This window comes from Borostomias antarcticus, assembly GCF_949987555.1.
Source record: "Borostomias antarcticus genome assembly, chromosome: 23".
Classification (NCBI taxonomy): domain Eukaryota; kingdom Metazoa; phylum Chordata; class Actinopteri; order Stomiiformes; family Stomiidae; genus Borostomias; species Borostomias antarcticus.
The window spans coordinates 8,394,717-8,413,914 of record NC_140256.1 but is presented as its reverse complement, the minus strand read 5'-3'; the positions used below and the strand labels follow the sequence as shown (position 1 = coordinate 8,413,914).

General features: G+C 45.6%; 2 protein-coding genes across 2 annotated transcripts in view; one reads left to right on the top strand and one right to left on the bottom strand.

Annotated features, from left to right (window-relative positions):
* Nucleotides 1-6,161: 6,161 nt before the first annotated feature.
* Nucleotides 6,162-8,740, top strand: kazald3 (Kazal-type serine peptidase inhibitor domain 3; the record flags this gene model as incomplete). The annotated part of the gene is made up of 4 exons (XM_084457506.1): nucleotides 6,162-6,681; nucleotides 7,357-7,517; nucleotides 7,937-8,084; nucleotides 8,646-8,740. The coding sequence occupies 4 exons, from the start codon at nucleotides 6,162-6,164 to the stop codon at nucleotides 8,738-8,740; spliced, it is 924 nt and encodes a 307-aa protein (XP_084313632.1).
* Nucleotides 8,741-11,431: 2,691 nt separating this feature from the next.
* dok2 (docking protein 2) overlaps nucleotides 11,432-19,198 on the bottom strand; it is a gene marked incomplete at both ends in the record, with an annotated part of 8,686 nt that continues 919 nt past the window's right edge. Inside the window, 4 exons of the mRNA XM_084457505.1 lie at nucleotides 11,432-12,436; nucleotides 13,450-13,622; nucleotides 18,443-18,554; nucleotides 19,053-19,198. The exon at nucleotides 19,053-19,198 is cut by the window's right edge and continues 163 nt beyond it. Coding sequence (XP_084313631.1) covers nucleotides 11,432-12,436; nucleotides 13,450-13,622; nucleotides 18,443-18,554; nucleotides 19,053-19,198 — 1,436 coding nt within the window. The remainder of the gene's footprint in view (nucleotides 12,437-13,449; nucleotides 13,623-18,442; nucleotides 18,555-19,052) is intronic.

The window sequence follows — 19,198 nt, the reverse complement described above, 5'->3', positions numbered from 1 at the left end:
CTCCTGGGCAGTGAGAGTCAGGGTGCTGCTCCAGCTGTACAGGCCGTCCTTGTCCAGGACACCCCTACTGGCCTCCTGGTGTTCCCGTCCCTTGCTGTTCCCGTCCACTTTCCAGCTGATGGTCCAGTCTGAAGGGAAGCCCTTGTTGGCCAGACACATCAGCGTGGCTGCATTCTTACCGGACACCTCCTCGCCGGAGGGGGACAGGACAGTGAGGGTGGGGGCACGGTTACCTGGAACAAACAGAATCCATCAGCTTCTACAAATATACAACAGCTTAACATGCTCAAAAAGCAGAGGAGGCATGGGTTTTTCAACAATTGTAATCACTTACTATATAGTCAAACATTTTATTAAAATACAGGTATTATAATGTACTGTGAGTAGTCATTAAAAGGTAAAAATGTTGAGCACAACACAGCAACTTCATGTTCAAAATTACACTCTTGTCTATTTATGATATGAGATGTATTCCATCTTATGACATGAGGCAAACAAAAAAGAATGAATTCAGGATCTTTTGAATTTATAATGGTAACGAGATAAGCATTGAACAAAATTCAGTATGCTAAAATATTATTTTACAACAATGTTGTATTTGCTGAAGCAACGTTTTCTGCAGGCATTAAATGTGTTAGATGGCTGAAAGTCCTTTTCTGTCTGACACTGAACCATGGACATGCATTAAATACTGTAATGACAGAAAACTCCAATCACACAAACGAGATGTAAAATTGAAGAGCAACCATTTAACAATTTGATTTATTTTGGGGGAATTCATAGGCTCTGTCAAAACTGATTAATGGTAAAAGAAAGGTTAAAAGAACAGTTATAATCTAAAAGATAGAATTTCTCTATATATGTCAGGTTTTCAGAGAGACACATTGATCAGATATAGCTAAAGATTGATACTTACTTCCAACATCCAGTCTGGTGCCGCTACCAAAAGTGTACCACAGTGATACAATCCCTATTACTGCCCATACAAAAACCTCCCTCTTATTGTTAGTGAATACAGCTGAACTTTTTAGCCTTTGGCTGAACTGTAAAGACTGTGAGATGAGAAGTAGGCCTACACTAAAAAGTACCTTCCTTTTTTAATTATATGAATGAACATATTTGAATGCATTTATTTTAGTTTAAAAAAAACATCTTTCTAAAAAATGTACTGTAAATTGTAACAAATGTTTACAAATCGGTGACTCCTACAGTACAACTGATAGATACAGTAAGTTTACCAAAAAGAAGTTGAAACAGTATTTTTGTTTGATACTTACTTCCAACATCCAGTCTGGTGCCACTACCGAAAGTCCACCACAGTGATTGAGTGTCATTGAGCGGCCGTACAAAAACCTCTCTGTGTTGACATGCTGCATTACAACCCTATCACACCACACAGCTTCCTGCTTCAATAAGACACACAGTTTGTGACTTAAGTCTTAGTAAAGATAATAGTCTCAAGGTCCTTCCTTCATTGTTTTTTTCACATGTTTTCGTCACTAGTCCCCATAACAACAGAATAGCCGTTGTCCAGCATTAGATCAAGTGATCATCATAGTATTCCTCCATATTCTCCATAGGACATAGGAGAGAAGGAACAGCTGTAATAGTGGTCCATGTTGTATATTCCTTTATCAGAGATGCTGATCCCAGACTAACAGTGGAGGTAAAATAGCAGAGGAAAGACTTCTAAAGCAGATAATTCCAGTAGCTTTAGTGTAAACAAGGATTCATGGTTAAGTGGTTGATTTGAGGAACTAGAATATGAGTCAAAGCATGAGTGAACACAGTTTATAACATGCCTAACCACACAAGGAAAACTGCCATTACGTGGGGTTTCTATCATTGTTTGAAGACTATGGAATTGTGTAAATTGTTTCCTATCTGATTCTATTGTGACGATCTGATTTTAAATTAATTGACTTTAGAGTTCAAACATTCACACGCTGTAGTACATCAAGGCCACTGAATAGTTGACAGCTCTCAAGGGAATATCACCAGTAACTGAAATAGTTAAGAATTGTTTATTTGCATGATGCATGGATGCGCTTCAGTGCTCTCAGAGTGTTTATAGCCATGTGAGTTGAACACCTCATGACTGAGAGCTGTCCCTCATGACAACAGAACCCACAACAACCATGACTCTGATCACCATCTTCATCTGGACACTCTCCCTCTGGATTCAAGGTGAAATGTTTGTATTTAACTCTACATGTATGAAGATTAACACTGTTGTTCTCTGAGATAAGTCACCCAGCTGTAGATGTAATTATTGAATGTCTAATGTAGGGATACTACTGTTTCCCATACAGGATCCAAAGGACAGTACACTGTAACTCAGACTCCTGCAGTTGATGCTGTCTCAATAGGGCAAAGGGTTTCTCTTCAGTGTAAAGCCAGCAGTAATGTGTATCCTAACTGTGGTTCAGGGAAACCTTGTCTAGGCTGGTACCAACAGAAACCTGGAGAAACTGCAAAAGCTCTGATTTACCATGGAAGCGTCCATTTCAGTGGGACTCCATCTAGATTCAGTGGCAGTGGATCTGGGAGTGATTTCACTCTGACCATCAATGGAGTCCAGGCTGAGGATGCAGGATATTACTACTGTCAGAGTGACCACAGTGGTAATGTGTTCACACAGTGATACAGAGCCGTACAAAAACCTCCCTCGGTCAGACTGCACAGTGACTGCACTGCTACAGCTGCAGGTGCTGAGGGGGAGACAGTGACATGGAACACTGGTCAGTAGAGGTCAACTGTGACATGACAAAACCCTTCAAATACCCCAGAAAATATGTACCACAGTTCTTACATTTGCTCTAATGATCATCACCATCATCATCATCATCACCAACATCATCATCATCATCATCACCACCATCATCATCATCATCATCATCACTCCCACTGCTGACATTTTCATGTATCTCTTAGAAACCTTATGACCAATTACCATACGTACTTTACCATATTACGTGACTTTATCATATTACAGTATGTATAATTTAGAACACATGACATGGTGACCAAAACACAAACACACAAGTACACAAACACCCACCCACCCACACACACACACACACAAACACACACACACACACTCACAGTATTGTACACATACTGTACACACATACAGTATATACACACATCTGGCCCCGTCTAGGTATATTAGGGGTGAAACTGGAGGTGGATTGGAAGCTGTGGGAGTGGAGATTTGAGCTGAGGTTTGCATAGTCAGGGTCAGGTGGTTACTCTGGTTACAGCTACTCTCAGTATAGATCAGCACTGACACCAGATGTTCACCTGTCCCCTGGGGAAAAAGAACACAAACTGCCAGTAATACATTTATATGTATGAATGCTGCCGATGTTAAGCTTCTGAGTTATATTCATTATAAAGGCTTTAATAATATTCAGATCATATGAATAGATGTGGATCTAATTTGAAGTAGATTGTAGGAACTGGTATCAGGATACTGATTGGCTATTCCGTGTCTCAATATGGCTCAACAGTTTTCTGTGCTGGAGAAGAAAGAACGGTGTCTAAATCTTTGTCTTTCAAACACAAGCATCAAAGCAAAATGTGATCCCATACCCAATCATGGCATTAACCATGATTAACAATAAAAACCTATTTCATGTCAGGTTACACACAGGTGGAGCCCATTGCCCATGCAGAATAGCTGGCCTGCAGGACAAGACAAAGAACTCACACAATCCAGCATGTCCAGCGCAAGCATCAAAGCAAAACAGATACTGTATACAAAATGACCAACAGCAGAGTCAGACAATGTCTGACTGGAGATGATGACCAGATCAGAGACCTGCATCCCTCCAGATTAATCTGTAATCTCCAACAGGGATTTGAGCCAGCAACCTCTAATCTGCCTCGCTTCCAGCCTTACATTGAGCATAAAACTCCTTATTTTTCATAGAAGATATACATTGAAATTCATTTTCTTCAAATGAAGGACCACCACTATTAACAATCCCATTTAGACCAGGTCCCTGAGTGGGACTGTGCAGTTGAACAGAATCACTTCTACATAATTAACATTCATGTAATGCCTTGGCCTATAATTATAATTTAGATAATTAACATTACCATTTTACCCAGCAGCATGGAACAGGACCTGAAATAGACTGAGTGGTGCACAAGGCACAAAAGATAAGATAAGATAAGATAAAATAAATCCCCAGGAGGGGTTAGGGTTAGGGTTACAGCAGGGATGGATTTGGGCATTACAGCAGCAGAAAGGCTGAACAGAACCGAAGAGGTACAGAATAAAATTCAAGAATCAGTGGGTCATATAACACAAAATATATGCATTAAAAAACATAAGAACTATAAATAAATAACTGCTATGAAAAAAACTATGATTATCAATAGCATGCCTAACCAGTGTAAAGTGACAGGTGGCGAGGGGGGGGGTCAGGCGCTGTTTTTAAGTCTGATGGCTGCTGGCATCCTTGGGCGGGATGAGCCTGTGGTTGAAAGTGCTCCCCATCTGCCACAGCTTGTCATGGAGGGGATGGGAGGGGTTGTCCAGGATGGACTTTAGTTTATTCCTCATCCTCTTCTCCACCACAACCTCTAGACTGTCCAGTTGCTGGCCTTCCTCACCAGCTCGTTGAGCTTGTTGGTGTCCCCCATCTTGATATTGCCTCCCTAGTAAGCCACAGCAAAGAACCGACTGCTGGCTACCACAGACTGATAGAATGTCTGCAGCAGCCTGCTAATCACATCAAAGGACCTGAACCTCCTAAGGAAAGACAGTCTTCTCTGTCCTTTCCTGTAGGACGCCTCAGTGTTGTCTGTCCAGTCCAGTTTGTTGTGCAGGTGCTCTCCCAAGAACTTGTATGAGTCCACCATCTCAATTTCGTCCCCTTGGATGGTAATAGGGGTTGGGGGCCTCTGCCGGAAGTCCACCAACAGTTCCTTGGTCTTGCTGATGTTGAACTGGAGCTGGTTTTCCTCAGACCATCTACGAATCTCCCGACCACAGCTCTGTACTCCTTCTCCTTGTCCTCACTGTTGCAGCCCCCGATAGAGTAGTCATCCGAGAACTTCTGGAGGTGACACCAGGAGGTGTCATGATAACTTCTGGAGATGACACGTACCAGAGTTGTGGCTGAAGTCAGAGGTGTAGAGGGTGAACAGGAAAGGTGACAGTACGGTTTCTTGGGGGGCGCCGATGTTGCTCATCACCACATCGGACAGGCAGCCCTGTGATTACATATAGGCCTATAACATGATATAGCCTATGTGTTTTTTTTAACTGAGGGAATTTCCGTTTAATTAGTTTAATCTCTCGAGTGTTGAGGACCATGTAAACTATATAGTAATAGTGCATGTTTATAAATATTGATAAGCTTATAAATGTTTACGCTTGTTATATGACCTGGCTAGGGTTGATTACCGTGGGTGGTGTGTGTAATACCTTGAACTCAAGAAACACACACACGCACTCACGCACACTACATGAATAGCACTACACTGCCATCATGTGGTGGGTGGTTTGGTCCTGGACACAAACTGTGGAATGCATCTCAGATTTCTATCCAAACTTTGAGAACACCTCCAGAAGAATGTTCACTTTAGCATATGACTCTCTATACGTGTACGTCCACGGTTACAGCTACCCCTGAGAGAAACAGACCACCGTTGACACGAGTAATAGACGACGCGCATTATAGGGGATAGAAGACATAGCTCCAGTATGGCCCATACTCATGGGTAGATGTATTTGAAGCCTGTTCTCAATCATGCTCGAGAGCTGCCGTTAAGTAGCTGGGAGATGGGGGGCACGCGGCGCGTGTGAGGTTGGATCCATTGACATCAGAAGACGTCACTACTGTATCCTACTGTTGCCCTTGCCGCGCGCAGAGATGGATGATTCTTTTAATGTCTCGCTTTTTGTAAAAGAGGTACAGACTGACGTTCTGTTGAATGGATTAGTTTTTTTGTTAGTCAAATAGGAATGCTCTTTATTCTCAAGGGACTTTCACGTGGAATTACTCTGTTCAGCTGCTGTTCAACAACTGGAAAGAGGAAAAAGACTTTGATGTCGGCAGACGGAAAGGCTGTAGCCTAGTTGGCTTCAGATTGTGTATTCATTTATTCATAGACTAGTATCAACTTATTAAGATTTTTAGAGGACCATGGCCACAATCAACATGGCATGGGGAATACTTATTTGTGGAATGGTGCTTTTAATGAGCATCAGAACTTGTGAGAGCTTCCCCAAAAAGCTTGATGATGATGACTTAGACTCCGTCATCGACCTGTTACATTATGATAACTTAGAAGATGAGTATGATGATAGGAACGGTACCGACTGTGGAGAGTGTGTGCCGGAGTTATGTCCCGAGGCGATGGGATGCAGAGCCGGGTTCGTTTTGGACAGTTGCGCTTGCTGTAAGGAATGTGGGAATTTAGAGGGACAGTCGTGCGATCATGGCGATAACATCTTCTACGGTCTCTGTGGCGAGGACCTTCATTGCCAAATCGACGACATTAATCTTGGAGAGGGAGAGGTCGCCGAGCCGTTGTGCGTCTGTAAAACTCAAGAAGCGCTCTGTGGCGAGGATGGGAGGACATACATGAATGCATGTCAGTTTAAAGAAGCGACGTTTTCAAATAAAGAACTCAAAATAAAGAGCAAAGGACCATGCAAAACAGGTAAAGACTACACTTGTGTTGCCAACCAAGCAATAAAACATGATGAACGTAAATGAGTGTGTGTGCGCACCTGAAAGGTGCTGACATGGTCCCCTGGGGGAAGAAAAAATACGCACAACCTAGAATCACCCTGTCACGTAACTCATATTCACAGCAACCTGTCTTTACGCAGTGATTCAATGTGTCGCTTTGGAAAATTATGAACGTCTCTTTTATTTTGTGTTCATTATGTGATTAAGCAGGGCTAATGGCAGGGTTAGGCTTAGGGTTAGAGTCTCTTCCAGTAGGATTGTGTTGTGTGTGTGTGTGTGCGTGTGTGTGCGTGTGTGTGTGTCTATTGCAAAGTCTATAAAACAAGTAATGTGTTTTCCTTAGCCACCATTTGTGGAGGTTCCCCCCCAGCCAGAGGGCTGCAAGCTGAAGGAATCTGTCCCCTCCTCCCCCAGCTCTGAGGCTGACTGGCCTGGCCTGTAATTTCCCTGTGGTGTGGCTGGGAAGATTTATAGTTTTAAACAGCTCCAGGAGCCGAACCCTCTCAGGCAGCCGAGGAGTCCTGAGAGAGGAAACCACTTGTAAACACCTCTCTCTCTGTCTGTCCCTTTCCCCCTCTGCACCTCTTCCCCTCTCTCTCTCTCCCTCTCTCTCTCTCTCTCTTTCTCTCTCTCTCTCTCTCAGTCCCCATCATCAAGGTACCTCCCCAGAACCAGGTCAACCTGACGGGCAGCACCATGGTGTTCCTGTGTGAGGTCTTTGCTTTCCCCATGGCCCTAGTCGAGTGGAGGAAGGAGGGAAAAGATGTTGTATTGCCAGGAGATGACCCACACATCTCTGTGCAGGTGAACCAGGGAGCTCAGATTTACACTGTCTTTGAAGTATATACCTCCTCAAATAAAGTATCTGTCTCCATTTTCCTAGCCATGTTACACCTACATTTATATTAGTGCTAGATCTATAGGTTTGGTCACAAAATGGTGCCAAAACCTAACTGTACACCATCTCCATTCACTGTGGCACAGTTTATATGGGGTCTGTGTAGTCTTTAACCCTGTCCTCTCTCCTGTGTTCTGTCTAGTCTCTCTGAGGTCTCTTTAACACTCCTTACCTCTGGTCTGTGTTGTCTAGTCTTTAACCCCCTCCTCTCCTCTCTGGTCAGTCCTCTCTAACCCTTTCCTCTCTGGTCAGTCCTCTCTAACCCTCTCCTCTCTGGTCAGTCCCCTCTAACCCCCTCCTCTCTTCTCTACTCTGGTCTGTCCAGTCTCGCGGGGGTCCTATGAAGTATGAGCTGTCCAGCTGGCTGCAGATCGAGAACGCGGGGCTAGAGGATTCTGGGACATATCGCTGTGTTGCCCGTAACGACCTAGGGAGCGTCTCCGCTACAGCCGTGTTGGGTGTCCTGGGTCCAGGTGGGTGTGGCAGTGGTGGTTCAGAACCAGGATTAGGTAGTCCTGCTTGCAAGGAAAACTTTCACCCACAGACCACAGGATAGAATAACAGTTAAACTTGAGTTGCCAGGGACTAGGGTTCAATCCCTGATGGCAAAACAGGTGTAGAGAGCAGTGAGAGTCTGCTGTGGTGCAGGGAGGGAGTTGTCATTGTAAACTATAGTGGGGGTCAGGTCTAAGTTCTCCCCATTAATAGTCATGGATAGAATTAGGAATGAACGAACAGCTCCTAGATCTGCTTCTGGGGGAAATTCCACAGATTGTAAACCCAGGTCAAAGGTTAATCTCAGTATCAGCATGAAGGACAGAACTTTACTGAGAGCCTATCCTGTCTGGATTCTCTAGCAATGCATCCTTTCTTCCTCCTCTCCTTGTGGTAATCTCTGATTACAGGAGGGAAGAATGGATGGATACCTTGAGTATAATTTTATTGAAATAGGAACAGAATCTTGGCAAGATATTACTCCTCTTGGCCTGGTCTCTGTGGTGATGACTTCTCCTTCACACATGTTCTTCCTCCAGAGGAGATGGCGTCCTACGTGAGGGACAGCATGGCAGAGATGACGGACATGATGGACTACAGCCCCTCCAGGAACTACGAAGAGGACTACTACTAACCAGGCCAGACTGGGTAGTGGATAAGCCTGACTACTGGTCATCTGGCGCTACCACTTCAGATGCAGTGATGATATCAGCTGATAGAGACATACACCTTCAACCACAACTTTAACTGTATTACCATAACAAGGGTTGAAAGAGGGGGGGCATTTCGATCTGGACCATAACCGTGGTGAATGATGCTCTGTAGTACAGTATGTGTGCAAATGGAACATATTCATCTATTTATTCATTCATTCTACCAGGAGTATATATATATATATATATATATATATATATATACTATATATAGTACCGTCTGAATACAGCTGAGCAAAAGCAATGAATGTGTCTTTGTTCTGAAGCCCTTCTCAACCATTTCCCCCCTGTGACTATAACACACATTCCTGACCATACGAACAGTGTTACAGGAGAGAGAGCTACACCAACTGTCTTAGGACCGTCTGGTGAACGGCTTAACTCTCCCCCGAGGATACCGGCATGTCTGTCTCTCTGTCTGCAGGTCTGCCTGCCTGGCTGCTTGCCTGCCTGGCTGCAGCCAATAGGTGCAACTGGATGTAGAGTGTCTAGAGTGTCTCTGTGCATTGTTGTTCTCTGTCTTAGAACTGGAACCCATTATTTAAAGGGGCTGCAGTATGTTTTCTTCTGTCTCTGTGTGAGACTGCCAGGCTGTGGCGGTGCTGGAGAGTGGGAGAGAAAGGAGAGAGAGGAGAGAGGGTCAGAAAAGGTGATAAAGACCGAGAGAGAAAGAGGATAGAAAGGGGAAGAGAGGCAGATGAAAATAGGTAGAGAAAGAGTGAGACAGAGAGGGGTAGAGAGTGAAGCAAAGGAAGTGAGTGGGAGAGAGAGGCAGAGAGAGAAGCAGAGAGGGGGTCCCACAGATGGTTTTAATGTTTGTCCCTTGGAACTCCATGAACTACACGAAGAGTCTCTCCATCTCCTCGTTGTGTTGATGTCAACAATGCCCTGCTTTGTTCCACTTCCTGTTATCAAAGATGATCTACTACTTAAGACCTGAGCTACATACATGTATAACACCTCAGGAAGCACCATCAACCTGGGAAGACCAGGGAGGAAGGTGATGGCTCTACCTGGGCGCTGCCTTTCTATTCACTATTTCAAGTTGACTATTCATGAGACCTTCAAAAAAAATCCTACTAACCTGATAATATAATTGTATGATTACTAATTTTGTTTAGAGTATTATAAGTTATGTTTTTATTAAAGAGTATATCATTTCAATACAACTATCTAACAAAATATATCAACTTTCCCACATTTTAATTTTGACAACCAACTGTACCGTAAAATGTGTACATTGTGAAACCGTGATCGATGATCATGATCACATAATGTGAAAACAAACAATACTGGAGAAATATGCAATAAATGGCCAGTAATCACAAACAGTTGAAGAGTGTAACTCTACCCCCACCCCCCCCACACACACACATACACTGCAGGGGTATTAAGAGGGAAGCTGGTGTAATCTAACCCATGGTTTACACCCCTCATGTTTCTATTTACCCTGAATTATTCTGCTATATTATATATAGCCTAGCGCTCTCCACCCTGCTGGCCCAAACCCCTCACTCTGAGAGAGGCCTACTTCCTGACTCTTCCTGGCTCTTAGTAAGTCTCATGTTCAGCTCAGTTCTGTATGGAAAAATGGAAAAAGCAGCAGTGAGTTATCAGGAGATTTGTATATTGAGCCTCTGATGGGCATGGGTCGTTCTGCTCCCCCTCCGGGCTGCTGGCTTCATATCCTGAACACTGAAAAGACATTAGTGGCAGAGCGGGACAGGCAGCCAGCCAGCAGGAGCTGAGGCACGGGTCTATTGGCTGAATAGCTGCACAACTGACTGACAGGATCACAGTACTGCAGCGGCTGGTAAACATCATACACATCCTGCGGACTAGAGTGATCCCTCTCTGAGCTGTTTGGAGAAGAAGGTAGAAACGAAGGTAAAATTAACATTCTTTCAAAAGTTGCAGGAAGAAAGGATTAAAGGAGAAATGTATGCATTCTACAATCCAGAGTTGCTCTCAGACCCATCAGTAGCACATGGAAACTACTGAGGAAGACCTAGATAATTAATTTCTTCGCATACAAACAATATAAACAAGGTCCAGAACTTTTTACCCTATCAATGCCCCTTCAGAGCAGACAGACACCGAGTAGAAGTTCACAGGTCCACATTTATTTATGAATCTTCTTTGCTAATGTACAAAAGTGATAAATGAAATATTCATGCTTGTTAAGAGAGAGAGGTTAAATAAATGCCTGCTGTACAATAAACCCCTTTGAGCTGTTCCAGATGGACAACAGGCAGGTTAGCAAGGAGCATTGGCACCACCTATTGGACAAAATATGTACTACAAGGGAAGAGGCCAGGCTCCACAATTTGAAGTAATTGAAGTTACTTGAGGGAATTTAATACGGAAATAGCAACAGCTCTGGTAATACTGAAGTAGTACTTGTAGTACTGACGTTTTGCATTGCAAGTCTATTCAAAGTCCTGAAGATAAATCAAAGAATACAAGTAATACCGGTGATTCCTCAGCCTGGCTAACATATTCGGTTAATAGATGGGGAACATCAGATCAAGGAATGCAGCCAAACATCAGTCCTTGATGGTTGCTGCGTGCGTGTGTGTGGTATTTTTTGTGGTATGTGTGTGTGTGCTTCCTCATCTGTTCTCCCTGTCTGTCATTTTCACCATCACGTTATCATAAGCGGAGTCCTCCTCTACGTCCTGATCGGTCTTCACTGGAGGAAACGCTCTCTTGGGAGGCTTGGGAACGGCATAGTCGTCCACATGAGGGTTGTAGGGATACTCATGGCCATTTGGGTCGAATACAGTTCCCATGAGCCTCCAGGCATTACCTTTGACCTCCTCAGGGTCGTCGTAGAGCGAGGGAGGGCACCCAGGTCGCAAGATCATGGCTGCACAGCCCTCCGGCTCGTCATAGATGTGTTCTGCTCTCTGATAGGCTGGCTTGGAGCTCTCGGCTCTGCACAGGAAGGTAGATCTGATAACTGAATCGTCTATGCTGTCGTAAAGCGGGTCCGAAGCCTCATCACCACCATCACACCCCGGCCTAACAGAGCCCAGCTCCACCCTTCCATGGCCCAGGGCCTTCTGGGAGTTCAGCATATTAGCCATGAGGTTCTTGCTAATGGTGTCAAAGGGGAGGGAGTATTCTGAATCCTGGGGGGGCTGGGGGCCGGGGGGCAGAGGCAGGGAGGTCTGCTCCCCCTGCTCGCCCCCCCTCTCCGGAATCAGGGTGATCTCGGAGTACGTCTGGCTCTCCCCAGGCAGGAGGGGGCAGCTGCAGATGTTCTTCACCTGGTTCTTCCTGGGAGGGGCAGCACGGGTGTCTAGGGTCAGACTCTTCACCGCCGTCAGGACCTTGTCCCCAGGGGGCTCCAGCCTGGCCTGGGGGAGGCGGGGCTGCTGGGGTGGGGAGGAGCCGTAGATGCTGGGGTCGGACGCAGGCTGGTGTAGCGGGCGGGGCTGGGGTGCTGGTTCCACCTCCTGGCAACCTGAGGCCTTTCTCATTGAATGGCTCGTCCTCTGGAGGTTGATGGCCGCTTCGACAGCCTGGAAGAGCACGTTGCCCTGCTTGGTGTCGAACTCAAAACTGCCCTCGCCAGAGTCACACCTGCGGCCAGCCTCAAACGAGAACGTCACCTGAGAAGGGAAGATTCATCCCTGGTCAGCTGAGTGTCAAGTGAAATCCCTTATTCACTCAGACAAATTACGACAATTCTCATACATTCGATCATAACAAGAATCTCTATTTGTAAGAGTATTTTCTTTGTTGCCTTATCTGTGAAGTGACTGACCTTGATACGTAAAACAAGCCAGGTGTAAACAATAAACATGTTGTCCTCCACCCATGATGCATGCTCCTTTATGGTAATGAAGTAGTGGGAAATCTTTTCTACATGAATATGATGAATGTGAAATGTTATTCATTTTATGTGCATAGTATTAGGTCTAAATGTGTAAAACGTACAGTAGAAGGGCCCCTGAGCACTTTCTTTCAATTCTGGGAATCCAAGAAATCACACAAATGACTCTCCTCAGCCCGGCAAAGATCAGTTATCAGATAGTCCCATAGTCTCCCTACCTAAGGTCATGCATAACTCACCATGATTGGACACATAATATTACCTAGCCATACTCTATCTCTGATCTACAGTATCCAACATGATTGAAGTACCAAAATGAGAATAATCTGATCTATGTTGTGAAATATAACGACTAATAATTGTATCCACAATGCAGCATGAGAATCATAACAGTTAGCTCAAGCAGCAAAAGACTTACTACTACTACTAAACACCTCAAGCTCTGAACTATGTGGATTTGGAAAGTAGACGGTCTCCTGAGTAGAATAGACTTCTGAGATACCAAGCATAGTTTCTTATGTACAAAGCAAAGCTAGTGAGCGACCCCAAGTGGTGGGCTCTGGTACATGTGCGACAAATGAATGGACACACTAACAAACATACATGGGTTGTTCTAATATCCCTTCCACCCTTCATCGGGTGTGGGACAACAATAGTCCCCAGTTAGTACAAGCTACTGAATGTAGGCCTACTGTATGTGGCTTCATGTCTTGTTATAGACGCACAAACCTGTGACCCCGTGGTTATGAGGGTTTATCATTCATTATCTTAATTTCCCCAGGATGTTACCTTGTCGCGTCCAAAGCGCCGGAGGAAGCGGTATGGCCAGGCATAGAGGATGTCCCCCGACTTGGCGTCCTTCAAAAGGAGGTGGTCGAAGTCGGTCCGTAAGACGCAGGATCCCTTCAGCCTGCAGCGGTCTGAAGCCTCTGTTCTCCTCACCACTACCCTGAAGTCCCTCACTGAGGGGGGGCACAAACGAGAGAGGGAGAGAGAGAGAGAGAGAGAGAGAGAGAGACTAATGTGAACTATGTTGTCTAGATTCGCACCTGGTGAGAGAGGTATGTTTGCAGACAAATACAGATAGTGATGGTAGTATAGTTCAGCACCAACTCTCCATCAGTTATGATACATTCAGTATTTTCTATGCAGACAGTGTTGCCAATGTGGGAGACAGTTAAGTGTTTTCCACTGCCTCTCCGCTTGTAGTGATCATTCTTTTCCTGTAACCAGGCCAGGTCCAGCCTGGCTTATGTGCGTAGCTGGCTTGTTTCTGTTCAGGACTGGTAGGACGGAAGCTAGTCATGCCACTGAAATAGCTGTAAATTGAAATGACATGAAATAATGTCTGATGATAAATTAAAATAGGTCTTGTCGCCTGGACACATCAGTTCCAATGCTTTCAATGCTATTCCAGCACAATAAGAGCGGGATAACCAGTTAGCTCATGAGCTCACAACAACTAGCAGCAGCTTCCATAACATTAATGGTAGTGGTCAGTGGCTAAAGCAGTTACACTGATGATTCCTGTAACGTTAGCTATTTTGCTGCAATTGGTTTAACTTCTGTTTCTGGACAAAAGTCATTACCTGCTGTATGCACTTCCCTTTAGGTGGTGAAGTAAGTAGACGGTAATCTCTGAGAATGTCCTGCGTGGGAGTTCAATGCTCTGACCACTACTCTACTTGTGGAATTGAGGTAAGGGATAAAAAGGTTGGAGTGAAAGGATGAACATGTGGAGGTTTGGGGTATAGTCCTATAAAGTCATCCCCACCTTGTCTGATCCCAGGTCTCCCGAGTGGGAGTCCAATGCTCTGACCACTACTTGTGTGGTGTGGTGGCCAACTGATCTGGCTTTGAGAGAAGTGTGGAGAAACTACTTCCCAGGCTTAGTTTTACATATTGTTAGCAATCCCAGTTCAATACAAGAGCGGTTGATGTTCAGCAATTCAACCCACCTCATCAACGCATCTCTTGTATCAGGATGCTTTCCCTCCGCTTTCAAGACTGCCAGAGTCACCCCCCTCCTAAAGAAACCATCTCTCGACCCCTCTGATGTCAAAAACTACAGACCGGTTTCCCTTCTATCCTGTCTATTCAAAACACTTGAACGTGCTGTCTTCGTACCTCCACCAGAACGACCTCCTAGATCCCCACCAGTCCGGGTTCAAGGCTGGCCACTCGACAGAGACCGCCCTGCTTGCAGTGACGGAGTCACTCCATGCCGCGAGAGCGAACTCTCTCTCCTCTGTCCTGATACTCCTAGACCTGTCAGCAGCATTTGATACGGTAGACCACCAGATCCTCCTCTCCATCCTCGAGGAGAAAGGCGTCGCTGGCTCTGCACACTTCCTGTTTGCATCCTACAATACCTGATGGGACACTCCTACCAGGTGACATGGAGAGGGTCGATGTCTGACTACGGGGGTTCCATCTGTCCTGGGTCCTCTCCTGTTTTCCCTCTACACTACATCTCTGGGCTCTGTCATTCGCTCGCATGGCTTCTCCTATCACTGCTATGCTGATGACACCCAACTGGTCCTGTCATTTCCCCCTTCTGATACACAAGTGGAGACATGCATAGCTGGGTGCTTGGCTGACATCTTGGAGTGGATGACGACCAAGCTCAATCTGGACAAGACTGAGCTGCTGTTCTTCCCGGGGAAGGGCTGCCCGCACCGGGACCTGGCCATCACCATTGAAGACACAGTGGTAACCCCGACTCGGACTGCGAGGAATCTGGGTGTGACCCTGGGTGACCAACTGTCGTTTTCTGCACATGTCACATCCGTCACATGCTCCTGCAGATTCATGCTCTACAACATCAGGAGGATTCGCCCTTTCCTCACTGATGAAACGGCGCAGGTACTCATCCAGGCCCTGGTCATCTCCCGCCTGGACTACTGCAACTCCCTCCTCGCTGGAGCCCCGGCGTCAGCCATTAAACCTCTGGAACTTGTCCAGAAAGCTGCTGCTCGCCTGGTGTTCAACCACCCCAAGTTCTCCCACACAACTTCCCTTCTCCGTTCCCTACACTGGCTCCCTGTAGCGGCTCGCATCCAGTTTAAAACTCTGGTGCTAACCTACAGGGCAATGAAAGGAACAGCCCCCTCCTACCTCCAGGCCATGATCAAACCCTACAACCCCTCCCGACCTCTACGCTCTGCTACCTTGGGGGCGACTGGTTGCCCCGTTACTCCGAGGCCCCTGCGGTCGATCGACACGGTCACGGCTGTTCTCTGTCCTGGCTCCGCAGTGGTGGAATGAACTGTCCACTGATGTCAGGACAGCAGAGTCGCTGCCCATCTTTCGTCACAGGCTCAAAACTCATCTCTTCAAGAAGTACTACAACAATCCTCCCTCCTAAACACTTATTGTATTGTATTGTATTGTATTGTATTGTATTGTATTGTATTGTATTGTATTGTATTGTATTGTATTGTATTGTATTGTATTGTATTGTATTGTATTGTACTGCACTTTACTTTAGATTGCTATTCTTGCACTTTGCCTTCAGCACTAGATTATGCTCTTAGTCACTTGTTTTAGAAAGAAGATGCACTTGTGAGTTCTGGCAAGTAGTAGAACATTGGCTTTTCTTACGTTAAATGTAATTATTGTTAGTCACTTTGGATAAAAGCGTCTGCTAAATGACTGTAATGTAAGGTAATGTACTGTGATTCTCATTCATTCTGTCTGACCTGTCGCTTGACGTCAACCATGCCGCGGACAAACTCAACATGAAACCAACACACACGGGGAGAGCGTACCGAGATTGACAAGATGTTCTTACTGAGATGGATGGTGAGATTGACGAGGTACTTCCACTTCCTCCCCTGCCTGTTCTAAAGATAGACACACTGTGTGGTTGAGTGTGTGTGTGTGTGTGTGTGTGTGTTTGTGTGTCATGATGACTGCTACAGTAGCTCCACCTCAACTCCACCTCAATAGCTGAAGTTCCTCATTCCCTCCTGTCTTTCTGTCTTTTTTCTCACGAGCTCTTCCTCTTTTACCTCCCTACATTACCGTAATCTTCTTTCTCTGCTCTGCTCTGTTCTGCAGATTATGTGCTGCAGTGCGCCTGCATGAATTCATACTGTAACTATGACATTCAGCAGATGTTGAATGCTCGTATGCAACCACAGAGATTGACCCCACAACCTTAGCAGGGTCATGCTAAGCAGCCAAGAGACGCAGAACCAGAGGAGCAGAGTAGTTGCAAGCACATCTAACCGCATTGGCTCTGAGCATGTCGTGTGTGTGTGTGTGTGTGTGTGTGTGTGTGTGTGTGTGTGTGTGTGTGTGTGTGTGTGTGTGTGTGTGTGTGTATCTTGGGGTGACATGGATATGTATGTATATATGTTTACATGTGTTTATGTGTGTGTGTGTTTGGGGGAGTGTGCGTGTGCATGTGTGTGTGTTTGCCAGGTGTTGTCTTCAGGATGTTGCGGTTAAGGAGTTGCTGCTTCCTCTTCCTCGCCTGCCAAGTGCACCTTGAGAGCCTACTACTGTTGAAGTTGTTCATGCCCTACTGTTAAATGTGCTATTGTGTGTGAGATGCTCTGAACTGCACCACAGAGAACGACCTACTGTAATCGGGTGACCACTGTCGGAAAAGGAAACAAAGACCGCTCTGAGTTTGCTACTAATGTCTCCTTGTTTGGTTGTATGCCTGCTTGACATACATGTATCTATATCTGGCATCTACAGTATCTATTCACACACAAATGAGGTTACAGACAATCAGGCATGGACACAAGCATGGCCTCAATCACTGTATCGTGTACACTGTGTTATTAGAGTACTGCTGATGGAGATGGAACTGTCACACTGCAGATAAACCTGTATCAGTGAGAAGAAACTAACTGCTGACAAGTCCAAATGCTCTGTGGAAAACACCCCACTCTCATGCTGTAGTTCGTATACTACAGTGCAGGGTAGGCAGTTTGTTGGTTGGTCTATATTTGACTGCTATGAGGCAGGGAGGAGAGAGGAGGAAGTTGGTCCTCTGACTGATAAGTTGGTGGTCAATGTGCAAACTGGAAGACATGGGTGCAACACAGCCAACCACAGGAAGAGGAACCAAGTGCCACAGTTTTCCACCACGTAGTACTTCTGCTGTCAGTAATGCACTTCTGCTGCTGTCGCTAGTCAATATGAGCAGGAGGAAGAGAAGTGAGCACTGACCCTCGGGGTAGCTAAGCTAATCAGGCCACAGGCAGGCTGTAGGCTACAGCTGCAGTAAGTCCGTACCACTGTTGGAAAATACAGAGCGACACAGCGGAGTGAAGTCTGAAGTACAATATAAGGACTGTTATACGTCATATTAAGGTTTCCGTCTGAAACAAAGAAATATAACAAGGAAAAAATGACTCCTCTATTCCAATGTCTCAGCAAGTCTAATAGCTCTACTCCAGTCCCAGGGCTCAGCAGAATTGGCAGTAGGGAAGGTTGTAGGGAAGGTGGATTGGACTGGGCTAATGACAGGTTAGCTCTGCCTGAGACTTGGAAACTCAAATGTTGACCTTGTACAAAGAGGGTGGCCTAATGGCCAGAGACACACTGGGAACTAGCCCCAGCCATGGCCTCATGCTTTGGGTCAATCAGACTTAAGTGGTCTTCCTCCTTCACAGGATACGGATCATTGGAAGCAAAAGGATTGTTTAAAAGGCAGTTAAGTGTTTGTGTGTGTGTGTGTGTGTGTGTGTGTGTGTGTGTGTGTGTGTGTGTGTGTGTGTGTGTGTGTGTGTGTGTGTGTGTGTGTGTGAGGCGTCAGACTCACCAGTGTCTCTTCCGCTGTAGAGAGAGTTGTCCTCCATGCCCTCATCTACTGCCTCCACTTTTGACCTCTGTAGACTGCACCGCTTCGGCCCTCCTTGATCACCCCACTTCAACTGTGCAGGCCCACACACACACACACACACACACACACACACACACATGAACAAATGATCAGACACTCAGTACAGTTCTAGATCTGATTTTAAGAACCAGGATAATGGATACACAATATCATAATGCATAAAACACCCTAGGTAGGTCACCCTCTACTTAAGAGTTGGGGATTCTTTTTTGGGGATGGGTTCAACCCAGAGAGGTGTCACAGGGAATCAACTATAGATTGTCATAGCAATGTGGCTGAGGATAGAGTGAGCCACGAGAGTGAGTCTGTTTGTGATTAAGAGGCTTATACTGTAGCTGGTAGCTTTTGAGTTCCTGAAATGTCTGTTTGCATTTAAGATCATCAGTGGCAAATTTAAGGAAGTAAAATGCCATGAATTTGGCAGCAGTAGGCCTAAATGTTTTTTGTGTTGTTTTTTTGTTGCTTTAAAGCTTATTGAAAGTAATGCGGTTCACTGTGTGTGCATGCTTGTGTGGGTGATTAAACCTACAGGAAAAGCTATTTCACACAGCTTCTGTGTCCAGTCCTCCATTTTGTCCATCTCCACTGCGAAGACAAACAGCTTCTCAGTGGTCTCGACCAGAAAGGGGCCGCAATCGCGCGGGCAGCCCTCCATCTCGATCTCGGACACACGGA